The sequence below is a fragment of the Pinus tabuliformis genome, chromosome 2_2 (assembly GCF_031772625.1).
Source record: "Pinus tabuliformis cultivar Carrire ecotype Pingquan chromosome 2_2, CPIR1, whole genome shotgun sequence".
Taxonomy (NCBI): Eukaryota; Viridiplantae; Streptophyta; class Pinopsida; order Pinales; family Pinaceae; genus Pinus; species Pinus tabuliformis.
In genome coordinates, this window is record NC_142300.1 from 1,010,813,209 (window position 1) to 1,010,826,551 (window position 13,343).

Below are 13,343 nucleotides of genomic sequence, written 5' to 3' on the forward strand. Positions count from 1 at the left end.
TCAAGATATTAAGCATTCCCCTGATGATGGACTCACTTTGAAGTCTGAAACATTGGATTAAAAACTCTTTAACAGGTCGTTCCACACTCTTTCAATACACTCCACCTGTATGGACTCATTATTTAAAAATGAATATCCTTTCCTTGGATCAATGACTTGTTAAATTAATAAAAATATGCAAGGTACTTTACCAAAATGGATTTGAAATATAGTTATCATTAATTCCTAATCAAGGAAGAAAACACTTGGAACACCACCTTCCAAAAAAAGGAATGTATGTATGAGTAGTTGGCAATGTCTTTTGATTTGAGTAATGCATGAGTGACTTTTATGTGTTTAACGAGTAGTATGTTTTTTACTTTCATATATTCATTTGTCATATTACATATGGATGACATTTTGATCTTTAGTGGTATTGGGGTGGAGCATGTGGTACATCAAAAGAAAGTGCTAGTGACATAGAAAAACACTAGCTACTAGCAAACAAAAATAAGTGTGGGCTTGCTAGGAAGTGCCTAGTGTACTTGGGACATGTCATTGGTGGTATCACTTTCTCTAATAGTGATTGATGTTCCCTAGTATGTGCAGAAAGTGTGGAGGAGATAAAGAACAAAGAGAGAAACATATCATAGATTATTGTAGAAGACCATAGTATGTCATAGCTTTGCAAAGAGCTTGAGGAAAGTTGTAATATATATTGTAATATCCATAATTTAGGAAGATGATAGACATTAATTCATTTCTCAATGTTTTTTTTGTATTGAGTTTCCAAAGTAAATTTTTATGTTCTAATAAGTGTGTCTTCACTATTGTATTTCTGCTTTCACATAATAGTGGTTAAAGAATCTAATTAGTATGTTTATGTCATGTTGAATCACCAAAAATAGAAAAGACTAGTCATGTAGTCAACTTAGTCTCATTATAATCTCTATAGAACATTGAAGAAAATTTTGAATAACTAATCATTAGGAAATTAGAGCAAGTCTACAAATGATTTAAACATTTCTTTTAATAATATTTTCTTTTTTCTTATATTGACTTGACGGGGTTGATTAAACCCTTATTATACACAACTATTGAAAGGTTTCAAATAATTCTATTTTCATATCACAATGGTGAAAGAATTCAGTTGGTATTTTTATTTCCTATTAAATCAACAAAAATACAAAATACAAAAGATTAATCATGACATTAGCTTAATCTCATTACAATTGCTATAAAATATTAAAATATAAATTGAATAACTAACAATTAAGATATTAAAGCTCCTTTACTAATAGTAATAAATTAGAATATTAAAGAAAATTTACAATCATTTAAACATCTCTAATAATAATAATACATTTTGTTATGTTCATAGCATCGAGATTACGAGGTGGTTTTTTACACACTGGTGATTTTTTGCAACCATCATCGCCTGGTATTTTTTTAGGTTTCGTCTATGAGGGGGTCTGGCTGGTGGAACCCTAGCTGTCACAACCCCCTCTTCCTCTCCGCCACTGGGACTCTGGTTCGACGGTGTTTCCCTGGGGGCTATCATTTCCTTTTGCTTGTTGTTGCCGACAATTCTTCTATGGGGGTTGTCATTTCCTTTTACTTATTGTTGTCGTTGGTGGCCCGTCGCTCAACATTCACCTTGTTGTTTGTTCTTTGTTGTGGTTATGATTTGGGGGTTTCGTGGCATTGTCAGTATGTTTGTGCTCAGTTGTATGTGGAGTTGAGGGAGCCGGCTATTTGTGGTCGCAGGCCAAAAGCTTCCCTATTTCATGCCTCTTACATGTTGTGGTCTTCAGATGTCGCGCTCGTTTGTTCAATTTCTTATGGAGGCATGCTCTGGGCTTACTGGGCGGCCTATGTCCAGGTTATTGGCTAGTTATTTGGCCAACATTTTTGCTCGGGTTTTTTCTCCTGTGTTTTTATGCACCTTTTAGGGTTTTCCTAGTTTTTGGTTGCCCCTTTTGGGTTTCTTGGTAGGCCCGTGTGCCCTACTTCTTGCTTGGCCTTTCAGCTTTGTTGTTTTGCTGTGAAGCATTAATACTCAAATGCCTTAAGCATATGCAAAATATAACTCCGTTCCTCTTTTGGAAGAATAAATTTACAGGTTTCTTTTTTTAGGGAAAAAATAATACATTCTATTATGTAACGTTAACCTTGAACATATGCAAAATATAACTCCGTTCCTCTTTTGGAAGAATAAATTTACAAGTTTCTTTTTTTAGGGAAAAAATAATACATTCTATTATGTAACGTTAACCTTGAGCTAAGGGAGTTGATTAAGCCCTTATTATCTATATGGTAATGAAAAAGTATGCAAAATGTAACTTTGTTTTTTTGAATGAATAAATTTAAGAGGTTTTTTTAGTAATAAAATAATATTTTCTATTATATAACATTAACATTGAACTAAGGGAGTTGATTAAGCCCTTATTCTTTACATGGTGATTGAAAGGTGTCTAATGCATCCTAGTTGAGTAATCTACACGAGCGAACAACATGTAAATTAACATTGAAGCAATTAAATATGCCACTTGTTTCTACTTATTCCCATTAGATTATAAACTTGGGTTAAGCCCAGAATTATCATTTTACCCTTAAGATGCTAAAGGTATTAATTCATGGTAAGAAGTATCTACAAGATTTGAATCTGAGTTAAACCCAACTTAACATTAACGAAGGAGCCGTGGACAATTCATCCTTCTAAATTAGAATCCTAACTTTTAAAGGACACACATGCATATATATACACCGGGGCAGAGTTTGGAACGAAGCAGTTGAATATTACAATAGCCATTATCAAGGTAAAATGATTGAGATATTAAAAAATCAAACAAAAAGCTGCAAACATGATGAACGCTCTGTTCTCTTCTGTCAAATCTGAGATGATTTAACTCACTACCCCTAACTGTTACCCTGAATCAAATCCTGGGAGATAAGTTCTCGAATTGACAAGACACAATTCTCTCTCTCCCTTGGAGGAGAAGATAGGCTGTTATGAACATACTGTAAGAACTGATAGAAACCAAGAAACGATTTTGATTTTTCCTTCTCCATATATGAGTGAGAAGGTGACCGTGTTATGGCTGTTTTGCAGTATATTATACACCATGCAAGATATTACAAGCAATGTCTTGACAATATAAAGCTCTGGCTTTGTCTTTGAATGTAATTTTACCCCTATTCCTGTTGGGTATGGTGCTTGGTCCACTCCTATTTACAGAAGAGTTAGAACGTGGACCAGAGGACTTTGAGCCTTTCTTTTTCTCCCCAGTCTGAGCTCCATGGGGAATCTGATTTTCAATCTGGGACAGAGGAACACTGAGCCTGTCTGGTGGCAAGGAAAGTTTAATCCTTCTGGGGGGGCGCAAACAAGCAAGGCGACATCCCTTGCGACCTGGGCAGTCTGGCAATGAACCTACCCTTAACTCCCTCTCTATCTCCTGATCAACGTCTCCTCCACCAGTCTCCTGCAAACAAAGGCAACATGTTAGACTTTTCGTTTTATTTTGAGCTGCAGAAGCATTCAAATATAAACTCCATGCTTATTAGACACCCACGTTCTCATCCGTGGATTGGAAAGTGAGAAAAATATTTGAAATAAGCAATACAATCAGAAATAAATGAGGAAAGTGAACATCAACCTTACCCCTAACATCAGAAAAGTGAATTGCTTGTTCACATGAGGTATGCGAGGAGTTATAACTTTGCGTAGCTCGGCAAGGTTAGCGGCTTTTGAAATTTGCACAATGCATATAAGCTTCCCCAACGCTTCTGTGGAGTTTCCCCATTTCACATACACATCGACATTGCAAAATTCATGGATACTACTAGAGTGTGATTTTGTTGGTTCTAATGGAGATTTAAGATTTGCCTGCACCACACTGTTAGAATGCCTCGATTGAAGATTCTCCTCATTATCACCCACCTGAAAATAATGGATATTATTACATTTGCATCATATTCACACAGCAGTCCTTGCATTGGATACTTGTGATTGCAAACAAAGTAAAGAAAAAAAAAAAGAGAAAAAAATCTCACCTCGACTGATTTTGGAATGGGAGGTGGTAAGATTTGTGGCTGTGGTGATTCTGGACTTACACATTCCACTTGTGGACTCATGCTTTCAACATCCCCTTCAGTGGGAACTGTCTGTAAAATTCCCAAATTTAACCTCTCAAAATCAACATTTGATGGTGTTTCTGGAGAGTTCTCTTCTGCAATTAGCAGTTTACGAGGTTGTAGTGAGGGCATCTTTATATATCCCGCTTCATTTTCAAGAGCTGATGGCTGTGGTTGTCGAGGTGGTGTTATGAATGTGAACTCAGAGACAGGGCTTCTGCACACATCATCTTGTTGAGTTGACAATTGTCTTTCTCCTTCACATACAGTATTTTCCACACAGTTGGTTACAATATCACAAATTTGATGTGGACAACCTTCATCTGAATCAACCATAGCATTGGAACCCGTGTTGAAGCAGGCAGAGGGAGGATTTCTGTCCTCCTCGAAGTAGGTGTTAAGCACCGAGTCCTGCACTGTTCCAATTTCTTTTTCGATTTCACATCTTTCTTGATCATCATTACAACTTTGTCCTACAATATGGATGTCGTGAATTGAACCTCCATCCAGCAAATTGTTACTTGAACAAATGCCTAAATCATCAGAAAAGAGAATGCATGAAACATCGGTCTCCCCTGAACACAGCACAGGCCTTGAGCTCAATAAGTTTGGTGATTCGACAACCTTAGTTTCTTCATGACTACATTTAGGGTGCTGTTCAATCCCAATGGCAGGATTGATGCTAGTGTCATAATTAGAGCCCAATTCAAAGCAGCACAGTGGATCATCATCAAACAACTTGGTTATTTGAATTGACTTTATTGCATTTGTATATTTGCTCTCCTCACTAGCCCCTCTCAAATTTTGTGCAGTAGCTTGAAGTCCTTCCTTCCCTTTACATAGACAAGTTTGAGCTTTATCAACACCCAGGAGTAGGTTATTGCCCGACTCTAAACAAACAGTTTGTGTTTCAGTATGTGCCATGCTCCCATATTTAAGCCTCTCTGGATCTTGTTTGGATTCTTTAGTTTGATTTTGTCTATAATTATCACCATCTTCCATTTGCAGATATTGAGATTGATAATCTTTATCTTCTTTTTTTTGATCTCTTATATAAGAGCAGTCTGGGTTGGAGGCATTGTCTGTTTCTGAGTATAGGATGAAGGTACAAGGTACCCCCTCATTTGGTAGGCAACAACCTGTATTGCTGGGATCTTTATCAAATTTGTCCACTATAGACTTCAAATCATGGGCTTCACTTTTTAAATTTTCAGACATATTTTCCATCACAAGATCTTCTTTCTCAACATTTCCCTTTTTCTCATTCCCTTCTTCATCTACTTTAGATCCCTCAATGCAAGTTTCACAATCTTCTTCACCTTCAAAAGAAGTTTCGGGTATGACAGGCAGCCACCCTGTCAATGACATTCCACCTGTCCAATCCACATCAAAATCTTTATTTGTTCTAGTGTGTTGCGCCCATGTTGAATTGACAGATACGCTTCTGCATATGGAGCTTTTGTTTGTGTTTCCTTCTGATAAAGTGTTTGTCTCACCACATATACCTGTCTTTATGTCATCTCCATGGCTTTCATAGGCTCTACAAGGTGGTGCAGGGCACTCGATTTTATTATTATGATTGGCAATTGAACTATTACCATTCAAAATAGCAAGATCTGCTGAACTGCACACCTGCACTTCAGGTCCAGGGACTTCGCTATCAATATCAGATAAAGATAGCTCATCAATTTGATCACAAGATCTACAAATGACAGCCTGATGTTCTGAATCATTCTGTACAACAGTAAAATGGACTTCCTCGTCCCAGTCCCTCAAGCTGTGTATTTTATTGCCCTTTTCATCCCTGGTAATGTTTTTACATGTTTGTTGATCTTCACCAGGCATAGTAACTGAACCAGGATCATCTTTACAGGGACTTTGAAGGCCACTCTTTTCTCTTAAAGCATTACAGTCCAGGACTCGACTCTCCTCATTGAAGACACTGTTGGGATGTTCTAAAACATGAGATTCTTCTTGGACATGCAACCCATGGGAAGCTCCTAATGCTGCATCTCGACTTATGTAGGAAAACAGAATGTCTGCTCCATTACTATCTATAGGGTGGCAAGGTGGAACTGCACAGGATTTGTCTGTTGGATGGTACAAATAGTGAGCTAAACTTGATTCAGTAGAAATTTCAGAAAGCCCTCCCTGTTGTTCTCTCATCTTGAATATCAGCTCAGCTTCTATGTCTTGGACCTTATCAACAAGTTCACATATCTTCATTTGATGTTCCTGCATTTCTGTATACCTCCTGGTTTCTGTTTCCGATATCTTCTTTCTGCTGTTTTCAATTTTGTTAATCAAGTTTAGCAACTTTTCATCTATTTTCAGCATTTCCTCCATAAACTGTCGTTTCTCCCCTTCCACATGTGCTACACTACTTTTCAGGTTCTCCAGTTGCTGTGTTTTTCCATCCAACTCTTTTGCAATCTCATCTCTGCACTCATCTTTTAATCTATTATCTGCTTGAAGTTTTGCAATCAAGGCACTCATGACTTTGATCCTGGTCTCCAAGACTACTTGCTCAGTAGCATTGATTTTCTCTTTAAGGTGGGATTTAGGTAATTTGACAATACCTTTGGCTTTGGCCCCATACTCCAAGGTGCTAATTGTTTTTTGAATGTCTTTTGGATCAGTGCTTGCACATAGAATCATCAATATCCTAGATTCATCATCTTCGAAAGAATCCTGAAAAAAGAAGAGAAGTTTACAAAACCCTCCTATTGGAAATGAATAAATGCATTGGTCTAGAAGACAGGCATACCTGGAGAAGCATGGTGAGTTTACTGTCCCTGTAGGGAATGTAACCATCCCCATTTGCTATAGCCTCAACAACCCTTTTCAATGCCCCATTCCCTTGATTTATTTTACCTGTCTGATCAACAAGATGGAACTACACATTACTTTTTCTAGCCATATACCTATTACATGAGATGCATGAATGCGTGTATGTGTGTCTAGAAGTGAGAGATAAAGAGTGAGAACCTGCATTTTTGCCTCTACCCCTATCCCAGCCTGTTCGATGTTTTCTGAGCCAGCCATGTCCACCAGCACCAACCTCCCTCCAACTGATGGGACATCTACTATAATCTGCAATTTAAATTCCATTAGCATGGAGATTTGCCTCTGGCTGAAAAAGAAAATGGGAATATCCAAAAACACCGTGGATGAACATACATGATTATGCAATCAGAACAGAGCTTAAGATACCCTGCTTACAAAGATGTAAAATAGCAATTACAAATATGCAAAAACTGTAGCGCAACCCAGGCGAGGATCCCAATACACAAGTAAAACTCAAAACAAATATTATGTTCCCTAGACCTGCAAGTGTAAAAGCTATCTAGAATCAATTTTATAGTACAGTATAGCAGAGATTTACAGATGTTTAGAAACTTTAAGCAGCCAAACAATCAGACAGTTACAAGGAAAAAGCAGTAAGACAGAGTGAGGTACCATGCAATGGCTGCGAGAGCTCCTCTCGTTGCAATTGGTACTCTTCACAGCACGCTTTTTCTCCACCACTTGTATTTCCCGAACAATGTCCTCCGCTTTCTTCCCACTTACTGAACATGCATTTTTAACCTTTCGACCCCGCACTTCCAATCTCATCTGCAATGCAGCCACAACAAATCTCACCCCGAATCTCATAAGACAAATTACAGAGCAATAACAACAACGACAATCCTCTCATAAGCCTGGGGATTGAATGGGTATGAAGACTACACTATGGTAGTTTCTCTGAAGACAGACACCTTACATTGCAGCGATTGGTGGCAACATATAATTTCAATGATTTAGGAAACCTATTCTACATAAGGGCTAAAAGGGGTATTTAACGAACAGTTTAGAACTATGCAATTTTGCTTTGATATTAGACTCCTCTGCACCTGTTTTGAGAAACTTACACATTGTAGCCCCTGGACGTAAGTTTTTTGGTTGTTCTAATTACAGTAACATCCACAGACAGCAACCTCACACTGCAAAATTACTTACAATATGCAATTTACTGAATCAGAAACTTAAGAATAGAGCATACACCAGCAATATTGACCAAGCCTGTCAATTTTCTTCATTACCTTCCCAATCCAAATATTTATCAGGCAAAGCAGGTTAACTGTTGCAGTGCTTGCACCATTTTGTGAAATAGTACAAATGGCATCATTTCAACCCTAAAAAATGGCACCTAGAGCTCAGGTAAGACCAGGTCCAACACTTCTAATGACGGTATAGAACCTTGCCTTCTCAGATAAGCCCAAGACATGGTTACAGATGACATGTTTGAATAAAGGAATCTAATAACAGAGATCCTAGATCACAGAGCAACATTGTTGCACTGAGAGAAACTAGGTGCTCTACATAACACGGCGGAGTAGGGGGAATCTATTACGCTTTGTGTGCCAGTGCCTTGAATTTAGATAGCGCATTGGGTGTATTGAATATAGAAATTAGCACAAACATATCCAAACAGGGATTTGACATACACCTGGACGGCGATAGCATGTGAGGGGATCTATCAACACTTTGTGTCCAAGCCTTCAACTAGAGAGTGTGTTGGGTGCACACTGAATATGGAAATTAGCAGAACCCATCTAAGCAGGGGTTTGATATGCACCGGGAGGTTGCAAAATTTGAGAATTCACACCTCAAAGTCACAAAAATTGTGTACATTGAATCATGCTGTGGGCTGGAATTGAAGATATGTAACGTTTAGCTTCGCAAACCCTAAGTACTTATCGAACTCTAGTTTAGATGGCTTTTTCACAATTTCATTTTTAAACATTATGGCATGGTCCCAATCGATAAATAAGGCCTTTTCACTGCATAAAGAAAGAGAATTTAGAAGCAAATCATACCCTTCCTGGACTAGCAGCCTTGGCTGAATTAGCACCGAGAAGATCGTATACTTCTTCATTGTAAATCTCTATAACCCTAACCTTCAAAATCTCATCCCCGTCTCCTTCCATGATATGGTGCAGAGCTCGGTAAGCAATTCCAGGTTCCTTGGCAGTACCAAACATGGTATAACTCTTACCAGACCCTGTTGCTCCATACATTATGATAGTGCATTTGCCCCCGCTCTTCACTCCTTCCACCCGCCCTTCAATGTACTTAAGGTAAAACAGCTGCAGGGCCTCTCCACTCCAAGATATGCCATCGAGACTAAAGTCCCTGCAATATCCTGAGTCTGCTCTGAGTCTCACGCCTTTCTCTGTTACTTGAATTCCTATTCCGCCATTCTGATGAGCATGCCTCATGCGTCCAATTACTTCCACTGGGTGTTCTTCTTTCTTCCATGGAATTCGCCCCCCCATTGTTGCTGCTGCTCATGCTTCGGGTTCGGTTTCTAATTCAACTGTTGGCATGCTACCACCCTATCATTTGATTTTTCAAATCATCGAGCCGTTGGGGTTGGAGGCTTTTGAAACTGATATGACACCCACTTCTGTCTTCATAATTTGGTGAACCCCTCTTTCGATTATCGTGTCCGACAATTTGAATGTCAATTTAAGGAGACGTTAATATAACCCTACATGTCGTCCCTGCGTGCATGGAAGTTAGTACAGAGCTCTGCGTTTGTTAGGACTGATTGCTCAACACTGTGATTCAAAATATTCTTTGATGGTCAATGTGAACTTGGTTGACTTGTAAAGGCCGTTATCGTTATTTTCATCATTAGATTTTAAATCCAGAATGATGAAATCTTTTAAATGTAAAATTTGGGGAAACTTTGGATCCTTTTTATAGTTTAGTAGATGTGATCTTAAACTAAATTTATGTTGCTTTTTAATAATATTATATAGATTTTACATGTTTATATAAGAATATTTTTACTTTTAATTTAATAAATTTAAATTTAAATTAAATTTATAATGGTTATTAATAATATTTATATATTTATATATAAAAATATTTTTACTTAAAAGCTTTATTTTTTTTCAACATATTTTATTTTATTTTTTAAGTTTAATTTTTAATGTGATATGTATAAAGATAAATAAATATTTAATGAGGAAAAAAATATTATTAAAAATAGTAAGTCTTTAAATGTTTATTAATTAAATTGAAATATGAAATTTAAAATATCATGATTATGATTATGAATTATTATTTTAATTTATATGATAAAATTAATTTTAATTTATATATATTTATGTTGAGGTGGATAATGGGAAAACAAGGGTAGATATGGGATTTAATGCCAACTCCATGCGACAACCAGGATGATGAGACGTGGCGAGTGAGCAGGACTTAGGGTTCCACACCAAAACATTCTCGAGGTTATGTCGAGTATATTGCTTTGAGTTGTCCCTGTATGGTCTGTCGTGTGCATAGGGGAGATGAATGTTGGTGGTGCAAGCAGTGTGAGATTATTGGGTTGTCAAACTCATGTGCCCTTTCGACTCTACGATAGGCAGAGAATCCATCCGACAACACCCTCGTCGATTTATGCAAACCTGGAATACAACGTTGTAGCCCAACAATTACTGGGACCCTCCTCCAGGGCTTAGACTGAATAGGGAGGAAGCGATGCTACTTCTGCTCTCTTGGATGACAATTATGGAGAAATGGGGATTGGAGATGGAGTGTCACGACATTCTAACCATTTTTATAGCAAATTGGGTTCGTCTGCAAGTAATTTCTCCTCTCTGGTTGTTCCATAGTTCTGAATTTAGCCTCTTTGTTTCGTTAGGGGAGGTGGGAATATTAACAAGCATTACCTTAGGTTCCTCTCCGGTGGAGGGAGCCTCTAGTTCCTAACTCTCTCTCTATTGTGGGTTGTTGATTTTAGTTGGTCTCTTTGCTCGTTCTTCGCATATGTCACAACTCTTCTCGTAGCAGGATGTTGTTGTACTCTCCTTATTGTTTGGTCTTCTGTGGATGGTGGGGAAGGGAGTCTGTGCGTGGAAGGGACCTTGGTGTTGTTGTTCTGGTTTCTCTGTGGTTCCACCCGTTTCTTGTCACAATGGTCTATTGAGTATGGTGGCAAAGTCCTATCGTGTAGTGGGGCTCATAATTTAACTCTTGCAGGTATTTAGAAGCTCTGTACTGTGCCAATTATTTATTTCATAGGCCACCAGTGTTACGTAGTATGGTTGAAGGACTCTTCAGAGCCTGGTTGGGGGGATTTGGTCAGATTGCGAGAGTCGGTCAGGTTGTTGGTGTCTCACAATTTTTCAGGGAAAAAAGGGAGCTTGTAGGTTACAATGCTCAGGCGGCGTGGAAGGTCACGTCGTGGGAGAGGGCCACAAGCACAGGGTATCTATCCTCCTATTGCTCAAGCAGTTGATGAAGGTGATGTAGATCAACTAACCTGGGAGTCCCTAGATGTGTGGATTCCCCACCTCGATTTGACTCCCTAGAAGCACATATTTGAGTAATCGAAGTAGCAATTGATCAATAAGCTCAACAACAACATAATGATAGAAATGAGGTAATAAGTTTCCTTAATGACTTGCAACACAACTAGTGGCATATCATGGATCGCCAAGACTCCCTTAGAAGAAGCCAGAACAGGCTCCAGGACAAACTGGATAGCCTCGAGGGATGTATGGTGCATACAGAATCACATGTATATGAGATCTTCCACTGTTAGGGTGAGGGTGAAAATACAAATTTGACTCTTATCAATAATCAGTAATGATGAAAAGCACATGCCACGTTATGTTCTCTACATAGTTTTGGGTGCTTGGGCCATTGATATATGGTTATCTAGTTTTTTTTGCTACCATCTCAAACTTTTTTCCTGTATTTACTAGCCAAAAAATCCGGTCAAATTGAGGCTTCAATTTCTTTGGAAAAGCACCAGCCACGAAGTAATCGATTTATGAATTAATGAAAATTGTTGACTTAAAAATATATCTATTTTTATTTCTAACTATATGTTTATTAATTAGATTTATTAAGTTTTTGTATGTCTATTAATTATATGTTTTGAAATATTATAATTATGAATATGAATAACTATTATTTAAATTTATATTAATGTGATATGTATATTATAATTTTTGTTTAAAAAACTATATTTTTAATTTCATTAATATTCTTTTTTTACAATATAACAAAAATTGGATTAAATTAAATCTAATCTAATTGAAATCAATTTAATATTTTATTACTTTTTTAATTGAGGCAATTTATAATATTTTTTATTTTTATTTATTTTTATTTTATTTCATTTTACAACCACTGCAACATCTCCCCCTAGGTTGAACAATTATGTATATGTTTTACTAATATCCTATATAGGATGATGTCTCTTGCATGAAGATAATATTATGACCATCTCAAGAGAGTCATGGGGAAGGGTTGAAGATGGAAGCCATTTTAGGGCAACTAAAACTATCCCAAGGGGCATCCAAGTTCGACTGAGCTTCACAAAATCCTGGTGATGAGCATCCCATTGTGGGTTGATCATCCTTCTTCCTTCCAATAAGCAGGTTGGCAACAACCTAGGTTGTCACAAAAAAAGAGGGTTTGCAAGTTTAACTCAACTTGACCTTTAAATGAGTCTTTGCAACATGTTCTAGAATTAAGCTTCAAGGAAGGAGTACCACCTCTTAATTAGCTCAAAGACTCATAAGTCAAAATCATACTAGTTGTTCATATTGTCACCTAAAAATCGCTCACATGGTTTTACAGGTGATCACAAGAAAATGTCATTAATCAATAATGCAAAGATTCCTTAAGTCTATGAACAACCCAAGAGTAATTGAGCAAACTTTATAAAATAGGTTTTTCTCTCATTCATCGAAATATACAGTTCTTTCCGCAATTGTGTGGATCCATAAACATGAAATTTTCACATCGAATGACATGATAAATTCACATGATCGGGATACTGGCAACTATAACTTGCGAATGGGATGGTTAAATGCTTAAGGCCATTTATGAGGAGGTACTTAGAACTTCCAAGGATCCATCATATGCATTCTAAATGTGAGAAACCAATCATCTCCATTCAATGAGCCAACCACCATGAATGCTTGGAAAAACTTTATAAAAATGAGTCTTGGGAAACCAATTAAAAGAAGAGAAGAATTACATTGTCATGTTGTCAAAATCTAGTTGGAATTCATTCAAACGTCCAAGCTTAATTGCATGCACATTGTTAACTTGCAAGATTTCACCATTGAAATATTTGCAAGCTTCTTGAGAAAGAGAGAGGCAACCAACAAAAGAGGGAGAGACAAACCTTCCTTTAGAGGATTGGAAAGGGCTCA

The 13,343-nt window shown here is 37.4% G+C and overlaps 1 protein-coding gene across 1 annotated transcript; it reads right to left on the bottom strand.

The window, feature by feature from the left end:
- Window positions 1-2,718: 2,718 nt before the first annotated feature.
- Window positions 2,719-9,709, bottom strand: LOC149196796 (uncharacterized). Its single transcript, XM_089405642.1, has 7 exons — window positions 8,976-9,709; window positions 7,576-7,731; window positions 7,105-7,209; window positions 6,884-6,994; window positions 4,036-6,807; window positions 3,644-3,922; window positions 2,719-3,464 (listed from the first exon to the last, which is right to left on the bottom strand). Exons 1-7 carry the CDS (start codon window positions 9,432-9,434, stop codon window positions 3,096-3,098), a joined length of 4,251 nt encoding a protein of 1,416 aa, XP_089261768.1. The 5' UTR covers window positions 9,435-9,709; the 3' UTR covers window positions 2,719-3,095.
- Window positions 9,710-13,343: the final 3,634 nt, after the last annotated feature.

What these genes read in the sequence shown, in the direction of transcription:
- LOC149196796 (XM_089405642.1), bottom strand. Translation starts at nt 9,434, where the DNA reads ATGGGGGGGCGAATTCCATGGAAGAAAGAAGAACACCCAGTGGAAGTA. An exon ending in AGGCTGCTAGTCCAGGAAGG is followed by an intron (nt 7,732 to 8,975) that starts GTATGATTTGCT and finishes GCTGCATTGCAG; the next exon opens with ATGAGATTGGAAGTGCGGGG. An exon ending in GCTCTCGCAGCCATTGCATG is followed by an intron (nt 7,210 to 7,575) that starts GTACCTCACTCT and finishes TTTAAATTGCAG; the next exon opens with ATTATAGTAGATGTCCCATC.